The following is an 11,150-nucleotide window of genomic DNA, read 5'->3' as shown; positions in this document are numbered from 1 at the left end:
GTTTGTTTGTTTGTTTGTTTGTTTGTTTTTGTCCATCGTAAGTCCCCCTTTATAAGGAAACATACTGTAGTCACTAGTTAGTAACTTAAAATGAAATAAATACCACAAACCTAAAAGTCAAAATATTATTATTTTTTAAACTGTACATACAAAACAGTAATACTTTCAGAGGAGTAACCCGACTTGAGTTCCTTGAGTGACTTAACTCACCCCACAACAAGCAGCAGAATCAATTAGTGAACAAATGTTTTTAAATAATATTTTATTATTGAGTTTATTTACTGTTATCATCTATAGGCGAAATCGCCTAAACTGTCCCTTCTAACTTGCTGTCTGTTTCCATAGAGACTGCAGCTCGGCAGACGCTTGTCAGATTAGCAAATCTGCTACTTAGCCAGTAACCACTCAGTTTTTATCATCGATTAAAATAATAAAAGCTCCGTCCAACAGCTTTTTAACCATGGCATCCATTTTAGATGCTCTTTGGGAGGACAGAGACGTTCGTTTTGACATAACCACACTGTAAGTTACATTTACTTATATTGCTCGTTAGCTTAGCAAGGTACATCGGTGGTCCTCCACATTGCTTAGTAAACATGATACACTTTAAATTTTCCCCACAGGCAGATGAAAACTCGGCCTGGCGAAGTGCTCATAGACTGCCTCGACTCTATCGAAGACACAAAAGGAAATAACGGAGATAGAGGTACTTTTAGATTTTAATTTGTATCGCCATGTCTCGATCTAAATATGTGGTTTCGTTTTTCGTAGGCCGACTCTTGGTGACAAACCTGAGAATTATTTGGCATTCTTTGGCTTTTCCAAGAGTGAATTTGTGTGAGTAATTAAATCTTATTATGTCGTGTTTAATTAATAGTTGTGTTGATAACTAATGGCTACATAATGTTAACAGAAGAAAAATAAAACAAAAGTTTGGTTGGTAATCACAGCTCTTTTATTTCGTTTTTCAGCTGTGGGATACAACTCCATCATTAACATCACAACAAGAACAGCAAACTCCGTAAGTTGTGTCGCTCCTATAATGTCTTCATTAATCAGATTTTTAAGAACCTTTTTAGACTTTTAAAAGCGAAAGCAATTACTTAAATTGTAATGACAAATGCCCCCAAGGGGCCGAAAATGTTTGATTCCTTACGTTCAGTTTAATTAAGTTATTTATTTACAATTTTTTTTCCTCCAGAAACTTCGAGGCCAAACCGAAGCCCTTTACATCCTGACCAAGTCCAACAACACAAGATTTGAGTTCATCTTCACCAATGTGGTCCCAGGAAGCCCCCGCCTCTTTACATCTGTTATTGCTGTGCACAGGTATTAAAGCATGCAAAACGTAAAATACAACTCTACAGTAAATAGTTGTTTCTTTGACGCAGAGCCTACGAAACATCTAAAATGTATCGAGACCTGAAACTGCGAGCAGCGCTTATTCAAAACAAGAACCTGCGACTTTTACCTCGGGAGCAAGTCTACGACAAAATCAATGGCGTCTGGAATTTATCCAGTGATCAGGTACAGGTTTTCATACTGTATCATTGTGTTACATTAAATGTTTGTTGATTATTTGTTTGTTTGTTGTCTTCTAGGGAAACCTAGGAACCTTATTTGTCACCAATGTGCGGATTGTATGGCATGCCAACATGAATGAAAGCTTCAACGTCAGCATTCCTTACCTCCAGATTGTACGTACTCTATATTTTATTAATTTACCCAGGAGGCACAAGATAATACATTTCATTCATGTCATGTGTTCCCTAGAATACCATGAGCTGTATTTTATTTATCTTTCTTTTCAAAGTGGTCCATCCGAATTAGAGATTCCAAATTTGGCTTGGCTTTGGTGATTGAAAGCTCCCGCCAGGTACGCTTATGATACTTTACATGTGTTTTTATGCTTGCATGTTCATGACAAATTTCTACTGGGTTTTTATAGAGTGGCGGTTATGTGCTGGGGTTCAAGATTGACCCTGTGGAGAAGCTTCAAGATGCTCTGAAAGAAATCAACTCGCTACATAAAGTATACTCCGTCAACCCCATCTTTGGAGTGGACTACGAAATGGAAGAAAAGGTACAAGACATTAAGAATTTAAATTAACAAACGTCAAATAAAAGCCAACTATGCTAAGAAAAAGTATTCCAACCCTAGCTTGTTGTCCTAACATTACTTCTAGCCACTGCCACTGGAAGAAGTGACGCAGGAGCAACCTCTCGATGACGTGGAAATCGAGCCGGATGAGCAGACGGATGCTTTCGCTGTGAGTGGCTCTGTTCTCCTTCGTCACTCTCAGCCCGCCTGCTGGGGGACTCTCTGGTTGAACTTTCCGGCGCCGAGAATAGCTGCTGACATGCGACATCATGAACACACATTTGGCCCGTTCTAAAATAATCAAATTAAAACTAAAATGAACTAACGTTAGATTCATAATGTGGCAAGCAGTAGCTTATCAACTATAAACTTATCAATTGTTATTTGCCCACAGGCGTACTTCGCTGACAGCAACAAGGTAATGTCCCTCGATGGATTTGATTAGAATCTTAAATCAATGATAACAACAATTTTAATCACATGCCTGCGTTTTCCTAAGCAACAAGACCGCGAGCCCGTTTTTTCCGAGGACCTCGGTCTCGCCATTGAGAAGCTGAGGGATGGATTTACGCTTCAAGGATTGTGGGAAGTCATGAGCTAAAATATACATTATTTATCCGTGTAGATATTGTGATTACAGAAAGTACATTTGTATAGTTTTTATAGTATATAAATATTTACTGTCCACATGACCTTATTATATATTTTTGTTGTAAAGCAGGGGTCACCAAACTACGGCCCGCGGGCCGGATACGGCCCGCGGGACCGATTAATCCGGCCCGCCAACCCTGAATAAATTGTATTATTAAACTTTTTTTTTTTTTTTTTTTTGCTCATTTTGCCTGCAATGACTGGGTTTCCCCAGTAGATGGGGAAGCTCGCCTGCGCATTTACTACCGGAAGCCGTGTCAGAAAGCTCGGTGCACACTCACAAGTGCGTGTACGGACATGGCGCACTCGCGCTCTATTTGTATCAGTCCCGAATTTAGAGCGTGGGCTGTGACGACAGCATTCTTGTAATTTGCGCGCTGAGCTTTCAGATGCAGTTTTGCGCAAAAGCCACCCACAAACCTTCCCCTGGAATCCTTCCGTTAAAATGTCGCCCAAGTAAAGCAGGGTGAACACAGTGCCGAGCGTTTAAAAGAGTTGCCAATTTGGCTCGACGTACGCGACGTGACGTTCAGCCACATGAACGTCAACATCTACCCGTCACAGATCGAGGTAAACGGACCAACACCTCGGATCTCGCCTAAGAATTGCCACAACAAATTTTACTCCAGACTATGACGCACTATCAAACTAAAAACTAAAAAGTGTCTACAAGCCTACTGGAACCTACAAAAGGATTATAAGGAAGGAACACAAGAACTTTAAGAGACTGCTCATATGTGTCAGAGAGGTTCTGCTCTGACAACTGAGCTGAACTTTTATCTGTTAAGATTGTGCATGGCACAACAGAAAGTTAATGTTCCATGGTTTTTTTTCTATGAAGAACCCAGAGAGAGTTATTTAGTTATTATTTATTTCCTGTTTTTTCTGTGAAGAACTCAGAGAGGGTTTAGTTATTATTTATTTCATTAATAGTGTTATTATTTGTTTCCTGACTTTTTTTCTGTAAAGAACCTGGTAAGGGTTATTAAATAACCGTTATTTGGTTATGTGTGGCTTTCTGGAAAACAATAATTTTTTAAGCTCCCCTACGATCGTCACACTTTTTCTGTTACAAACTGCCACCGGCCCGCCATCAGAGAAGGGAAAGGTTATGTGGCCCTCACAGGAAAAAGTTTGGGGACCCCTGTTGTAAAGCAAATAAATATCTTATATAATCCAGCATAGTTCCTATGTACCTTATTACTTGGTGTCTAAACACAGCTCTCAAGTATTGGAATAATGCTAAAAGAGGACAAAGTGTCATCGCCTATAGCAGCAGCTGTTCGTATACTATGGCTACATGCTAATACTGCTCTAGAATGCCAAACGTGAGCAATGAATTCTAAAACAAATCTGACCCAAGTCTTTTTCAGTTTCATCGACTGACTACATGTACCCCAAGCCGAGGTCAGAGGTGGTAAAAGTACTCCAAAGTACAGATATGAAGCTCATAGGTTATTTTGGTGAGGGCCGCTAACAATGCTGTTACGAATCACCAGGGTGACGAGGCTCCTCGGTTGTTTTTACTCCATGACAGCTGTTTGTGGGCTCTGATAGGGCCAAGCTGAATTCCTCCCAGATGGGGCGCCGGGCTAAATTTAGAGGAGCACGGTTATACTGACGGGAGCCTCGGATCTGACCGCTATAAAACTCCGCTCCTTCACCGCGGCCGGTTGTATTCGCTCTGCTGCTCTTCCGATACAATCGTGACCGCAATGGACCCTCGAGGGTTGAAGGAAGATCTACGGCTCTTTCAGAGCACTTTGCTTCAGGATGGACTCAAAGAGCTCCTGAATGAAAATAAATTGGTGGACTGCATGTTGAAGGTGGGCGACAGGAGCATCCCTTGCCATCGGCTCATCCTGGCAGCATGCAGCCCTTACTTCCGGGAGCTTTACTTCTCCGAAGATGGCAGGGAAGTGGACAAAAAAGAAGTGGTTTTGGAGGATCTGGATCCTGCCGTCATGGAGGCCATTGTGAAGTACATGTACTCGGCAGAGATCGACATCAACGATGACAACGTGCAGGACGTCCTGACCGTTGCCAGCCGCTTCCAGATCCCTTCGGTGTTCACAGTGTGCGTGAACTTCCTCCAGCAGAAGATAACCATGAAGAACTGCCTTGCTATTTACAGGATGGGGCTGATGATCAACTGCCCCAGACTGGCAATAGCAGCTCGAGATTACATCGCCGATCGGTTCTTGACCGTCGCTAAGGACTCTGACTTTTTGGAACTGTCGCCTCCTGAACTCTTTGCTCTTATTGGAGCAGATGCTCTGAATGTGGAGAAGGAAGAAGTGGTGTTTGAAACCCTCATGAAGTGGATCAGGAAAGACAAGGAGAATCGCATCAAGTCCTTAAAGGAGGCCTTCGATTGCATCCGTTTCCGATTACTCCCAGAGAAGTATTTCCAGGAAAAGGTCGAAAAGGACGACCTCATCCAAAGCAATCCGGATGTCGCTCCAAAAATCAAAGAGATCAAGGAAGCGTTTGCGGGGAAGCTGCCAGAGAAGAAAAAGGGCGATGCTGAAGGCGAGGAGGCCACCTTGCCCGGCTACCTGAATGATACTCGCAGATACGGCATGTTTGCTAAAGACTTTGTGCTGATGATCAACGACACAGCTGCGGTGGCCTACGACGGGCAGGAAAACGAATGTTTCTTAGCCGCTATGACTGAGCAAATCCCCCGAAACCACATCAGTCTGGTGTCCAAGAAGAACAACCTCTATGTCTTGGGAGGACTCTTTGTGGACGAAGACAACAAGGACAACCCGCTGCAGTGTTACTTCTATCAGGTAAAGATTTGCTTTTATCACACGGAAGAAGGTTGGTGAAGTAGTGGTCGGAATAAAGTTGATTTAAATGTCCTTCTAGATGGACAATCTTGCTGGAGGTTGGGTTGCGTTGCCCCCCATGCCCTCCCCTAGGTGCTTGTTTGGTATGGGGGAGTTTGAAAATCTCATCTTCGCTGTGGCGGGAAAAGACTTGGAGAGCAATCAGTCCCATGACACCGTTATGTGCTATGACACGGAGTAAGTCTCGCTGTTTTTGTCAAGAGTTTCGATTGAAATCCTTTAATTAATGCTTTTATTTCGGACGTTTTTTAGAAAGCTGAAGTGGACTGAAACAAAAAAGTTGCCCCTGAGGATCCATGGACACAGTGTGGTTTCTGAGAACGGACTGGTTTATTGTATTGGCGGGAAAACAGATGATAAGTAAGTTGAACAGTTTTTTTTTTTTTTTTCTGCATTGTATTGGTATTCATTTTTCGTTCAAACCCAGCAAACCGACCAATAAGATGTTAGCGTACAACCACAAGAGGTCCGAGTGGAAAGAGGTGGCCGCCATGAAGACACCACGGTCCATGTTCGGAGCCGTCGTCCACAAAGGGAAGCTCATTGTGGCCGGAGGAGTCAATGAAGAAGGCCTTACTGCCGCCTGTGAAGCTTACGACTTTTCAACCAACAAGTAAGTAAATCACACTGAACCGAGTCAGTCCGGTAATCTCCATTACGCTTTAATTTTCATCGTCCACCCATTTTCCAGGTGGTCACCATTCACAGAGTTTCCCCAGGAGAGAAGTTCCATCAACCTGGTCAGCTGCGGAGGACTCCTGTACGCCATCGGAGGCTTCGCCATAGTGCAGAACGACAACAAGGAGTGTGAGCCCGTTGAAGTTGTGGACATTTGGCAGTACGTGACTTTTTGTGCCGTACGTAGCGTTCTGCCGTGAGACTCGACCGCACTCTAAGAATGTGTTTGCTCCCTCCAGGTACGAAGACGACAAGAAGGAGTGGACGGGGATGATCCGAGAGATGCGCTATGCGGCCGGAGCCTCCTGCGCAGCCATGCGCCTCAATGCGGCCCGTATGGCCAAATTGTAACAGCTCAGGAACAGATTCGAATCGATACACTTGCAGACTTCAATTCCAACTGAAGAGAAACAACTCCACAGAGGAAAAAAAGAGAACAAAAGCTCCCATCTTGTAAAAAATATTTTTTACTCTATGAAAGCAAATATCCACGACATGATGAATATAAATAAGTAGCACTTGATGGTACTTCTGTAAAATGATGACTAGGCTCGAACAGTGTTGACTTTATAACTGTTATTTCAATAAATAATTCCTTTAAGGCAAAAGCTCTGTAAATATTTTCTTTTTGAGGTATTCCTTCCACGCATCCAGTGTTGAAAGCTCCATTGAGTTCCATTCAAAGTGAGGGATCTGGAAACACAACAAGGGTAAGAAAACTTAACTTGCGTATGTTTGACAGCCAAGATAATGTTGAGAATATTTTTGTAATATAAATAAGACACACCTGAACAACACAATATCCCAAAATTTCAAGATGCCGTTTCCTCATTAGGGCCTCCCCTTTTATATGCTGGGAATTTTTGCAGAAGGACTTGGAATCGATGAAGTTGATAGCAACACTGTGTGATAAGTCGAAACAAATAAGTACTCACTTTAAAAAAAAAAAATCTTTCTCGACCAGTAGTTTCCTACCGTTGTGCTCCCGGTGGAATTTCGTTCCTGATGTCGTCCAGTGAGTTCGAATCCCAGTGGATCTTCCCTCCGTCCGAGATCTGCAAAGCACTCGGCTGGCTGTAAGGCAACGGCTGCAGTCGCTTGTCCAGAAGGCATTCAAAGTCTGTGGGACAGAAAGGAAAATATTCACAGGTCATCTTTGGTCTTCTTAATATTGTATTTGGTTTTTGTTCATTGACTTTAATTTTTTTTTTTTTTTTTAATTATGTCGACCAGCATCCCAGAACAAATTGAATTCGACTCACCTACAGTGTAAAAATACGGCGTGACCTCTGCAACGCGGACAAAATTAATCCCACCCAGAACTTCGCCCAACATTTTGTGGATCTGCTTCTGTACAGGATTGATAGCCCCGTTCCCTGAAGAGAGATTTGACACATTACGTCCAACATCAGCTTCCAGCAGGTCCGTAGCCACAAGAACCTTCTCTTACCTTTCCTTTGCATCTGCTGGCAGTAGCGCTCGTGGAACCACGGCACCTGAAATTCGGGACACTCCAGGCACACGGCACGGTTGAGCTCCATGAGACGTAGCCGAGTACGCATGTTCAGGGCATCAGGTAGCACTGTGCAGTTAAAAGTATATAAGACGGATATGGAACAAAACTTAAACGGATTTCCGCACATACTTTCCAGCTGGGTGTCCAGTTTTCCAAGAAAATCTATGCTGAAGATTTCTTTGAGTAGTTCTTCGGGAAAACAGGCAGCTACCGACAAGTTATAGGCCAGCAGAACTAGTATATGAGGGTCAAAGGATCCTAGAAACACAAAATGTTGTCCCTGCTCAAAGATGGCCACATGGTTCATAAGAATCAAATAAACTTTCTTACTTACTGATATGAGGAGTGAAGCGCTGTACGCAAACATCGTATAACTTTTCCGCCTTTTCGGAATCATAATTGAGGATAGAAAATGGAAGGAGGGTGGCATACGTTGCAGAGTGGTGAATCTTAAAGAGAGAAACGAACGTTTGTATCTTTCAATGTGAGGCGGTTTTTTTTTTTTTTTTAAATCACCTTGTCGATGTCTTGAATAGCCACATCGGCGATACGCTCCATTAAGGGAGGACAGTGATAATTTATTCTAGTTAAAAAGATGGACAAATCTGGCACGTTGGTCCAGTTGATTTGGTCCATCATTCTCCGTAGCGTAGCCACGGTGTCGTCCAGCAACATTTCCTCAAACCACTCCCCCGAGATGTTCTTGAGTTCCTCGAGAAGCAGGTCCAGCCGCTCGGCCGTCTGCAGCCTCTGCTGGCCGCAGCGGTTGAGGCTCTGCAGCAGCCCCACGTACCTGCCGGGGGCGCCGTGGCGGGACGACGGGCCGTTGCGAAGCCACCTGGCCACGGCTGAGGAAATACTACTGAGGTCGTTGAGGTTGCACTGGGACACCACTGCGTCCACCCGCGAGATCACGGCTTCTTCCAGGCGCGGTGAAGGAAGCATGGACAGGATGCGGGTCAACATGGTCACTTCGTAGGGGAGGACGCTGCACTCTAAGAATCTCAAGAAGAAAAAGGGGCCATTCCGACTTTTGGCTTTACAAGTTGATGGATTTATAAACTGTATTTTAGATATCAACTTACTTGACTAAGATGCTTCTTAGTTTGGCAAAGAGTTGTGGATTTGGATAATGCAACTGGTAAAGGGCTTGGGTGATTCTACCGATCTCCATGGGCTTGTAGATGTCGAGGTTTCTTTGGATTACGGTTACAATCCTGGAAGAAAAACAAACAGTGGATTAGTGAGTGATGTCAACTGGAGCTGCTTAGCAGCTAACAAACCCGGCATGATATGGACTCACTTGTTTATCAAGCTGAGGTTCCTACTCTGAATCTCCTCCAGCGTTTCAACAATGGCCAACGCCTGCTGCGCGCTCAACTCATCAGCCAAGAGAAACGCCGTGCTCTCCAAACTGCAAGCCATAAAACAAGCACATTGATCAGAAATGGTACAAAAAATTACAATTGTGTGGTTTTCCACAACAAACCCGTCTCTGATCTCCTGACTGGCCATGGGTGCCAGAGCAGCAAACAATTTTGTAAAAGAGAGGGGCTCCGTGCTCGACTCGATGAGTTCCATCAGCCGTAGTTTCACAGCCAGCCTGAAGTCGCAGTTGTTGAACTGCAGCGACTGATACAGCCCCATAAAAATGCTGATGTTTTCCGCCTCCAGCCTGGGAATGTTGCGCAAGAAGATCTGGTTGCATTTCTCCAGGAGAGGCCTGTGGCTGTACTTGCTGTTGCGCAGGAATTGCACCACTCTGCGAGCGTTGTTGTAGTTTGACGGGTCCATCTTGTCTATGAGGTGGTCCGCTCGACTAATCAAGGCATCCCGTAGACGGGGAGACACCAGGGATGAAATGCTAATCAGTAACGTCGTTAGGATTCTGCAGAGGGGAAACACCACCATTGTATCACCTTTTGATGCTAACCGATTAATCATCTTTCTACCAACCTGGCATCATTGATGGACGACAACTTCTGATCCACAATGTTTGTGATGTGGCCCATGAGAGGACTTTGTTGAAGTTGCTGATCACTAAGGCAAATGGCAAACTTGGACAGGGAAGTCAATGGAAGTCTGCAAATATGCAAAAAAATGATTATTTTAAACTTATACCAGGAAATATGAAGACACTCAAATGAAAACAATGACTCACTTGTCTAATCTTAACCAAGCCTCTGAAACCAAATGCTGAACAAGCGAGTCATGAGGATCTACATTCAACCTGGAAAACAGTACAATAGCATGTTGCACTTATTTACATCTATTTCCATCTTCAGATTGATGCTTCACTTCACATACCTGAGGAAACTATACAGTAAGTCCACCAACATAAAGTCATCCATGAGAGAAATTTTGTTCTCAGCCAGAACCCGAAGTGTCAGGAACTGTGGATGATTCTTGATGAGATGAACTGTTCTTAGCAATTGCGGTTTCTCTTTCTGGAAATACCACAGCATCTTCACGGCCAAACCCACGTGGTTCACAGTGAGCTTGGCCTTGTTCTTACCCACCAAGTCAAACACATGGTCTTCGGCAGAACAGATGCGCAACTGATCCAGAACCTGATCGTGGTTTACAGGGACCTTGTGAAGTAACCTTCGAAAGCAGGTGCTCACACGCTGGAGTCGAAACATCATCTTGGGGCTCAGCTCACAATTTGCTTCATTGTTGGATGTGCATTATAGAACTGTCTACCATCATGTCATCGTGACAGGGGGTCACGCCCACAAACAATAGTCAGAAGATCAATTATGTTCCTTGATGAAGAAACATATAAACAAAAACATTTTTTTAGTAAAAATATGTGCTGTAACATAATCATCTCGAACACGTTAAAGACAACGCTTACCGTCACGTTAAAAATGTGAAAATTCCTTCATTCAACTGGATTGAGTAATCGGTTTTGTAACGTGGTATTCACGCTGTCGTAACAATTACAAACAACATCAAACAAACTTAACCGCCACAAATTGCGCGAATGTTCAGTAACAAATATACAGATTAGAAGAATTTGCATGGTTAAGTTAAGTGAAAAACGAGGGATAAGCATTTAAAGTCAAACTCACCTCGCACGCGGGCACTACTTCCGTATCAAGTGACGTTTTCAAATGCAATTGGTGCGGCTCCGAGTTCTAGTTTGCATGTGCCTTGAGCAAAATATAAACAAAAATACTCCAGCTGGGTGAAGAAAAAGAGATTTTGAATTAAAATGACGGCACACCGTTATAATGATAATTAATTCACGTTTTTTTCCTTCTTTCATACAACTAAAACATAATAGAATTTATCATCATCTTCTTTATAGAACATCTTTGGCGGAGTCATTGAGGTGCCGTAAAGT

General features: G+C 43.3%; 3 protein-coding genes across 7 annotated transcripts; 2 read left to right on the top strand and 1 right to left on the bottom strand.

Moving 5' to 3' along the window:
* The first annotated feature begins 341 nt into the window (after nt 1-341).
* Nucleotides 342-2,793, top strand: bbs5 (Bardet-Biedl syndrome 5). The gene is made up of 12 exons (XM_061286622.1): nt 342-522; nt 624-706; nt 772-837; nt 972-1,021; nt 1,202-1,329; nt 1,392-1,527; nt 1,602-1,697; nt 1,814-1,876; nt 1,949-2,083; nt 2,187-2,270; nt 2,496-2,519; nt 2,601-2,793. The coding sequence occupies exons 1-12, from the start codon at nt 461-463 to the stop codon at nt 2,700-2,702; spliced, it is 1,029 nt and encodes a 342-aa protein (XP_061142606.1). The 5' UTR covers nt 342-460; the 3' UTR covers nt 2,703-2,793.
* A 1,583-nt stretch (nt 2,794-4,376) lies between these two features.
* klhl41a (kelch-like family member 41a) lies at nt 4,377-6,893 on the top strand. The gene is made up of 6 exons (XM_061286620.1): nt 4,377-5,547; nt 5,627-5,784; nt 5,860-5,967; nt 6,035-6,220; nt 6,299-6,445; nt 6,525-6,893. Exons 1-6 carry the CDS (start codon nt 4,468-4,470, stop codon nt 6,634-6,636), a joined length of 1,791 nt encoding a protein of 596 aa, XP_061142604.1. The 5' UTR covers nt 4,377-4,467; the 3' UTR covers nt 6,637-6,893.
* On the bottom strand, nt 6,735-11,131 carry fastkd1 (FAST kinase domains 1). 5 transcript variants are annotated; one of them, XM_061286616.1, is made up of 15 exons: nt 10,876-11,131; nt 10,321-10,566; nt 10,109-10,248; nt 9,963-10,031; nt 9,758-9,883; nt 9,105-9,689; nt 8,887-9,018; nt 8,318-8,804; nt 8,136-8,250; nt 7,931-8,059; nt 7,736-7,867; nt 7,548-7,661; nt 7,261-7,405; nt 7,073-7,187; nt 6,735-6,978 (listed from the first exon to the last, which is right to left on the bottom strand). In XM_061286616.1, the coding sequence occupies exons 2-15, from the start codon at nt 10,444-10,446 to the stop codon at nt 6,883-6,885; spliced, it is 2,511 nt and encodes an 836-aa protein (XP_061142600.1). In that variant the 5' UTR covers nt 10,447-10,566; nt 10,876-11,131; the 3' UTR covers nt 6,735-6,882. The 5 variants fall into 5 exon arrangements, with proteins under 5 accessions (XP_061142600.1, XP_061142599.1, XP_061142601.1 ...); XM_061286615.1 differs by adding an exon at nt 10,659-10,731 and having other exon boundaries at nt 10,109-10,566; nt 10,876-11,130; XM_061286617.1 differs by having other exon boundaries at nt 9,105-9,215; nt 9,291-9,689; nt 10,109-10,566; nt 10,876-11,129.
* Nucleotides 11,132-11,150: the final 19 nt, after the last annotated feature.

The sequence above is a fragment of the Syngnathus typhle genome, linkage group LG9 (assembly GCF_033458585.1).
Source record: "Syngnathus typhle isolate RoL2023-S1 ecotype Sweden linkage group LG9, RoL_Styp_1.0, whole genome shotgun sequence".
NCBI classification, from domain to species: Eukaryota; Metazoa; Chordata; class Actinopteri; order Syngnathiformes; family Syngnathidae; genus Syngnathus; species Syngnathus typhle.
This window is presented reverse-complemented; position numbering and strand designations above follow the sequence as displayed.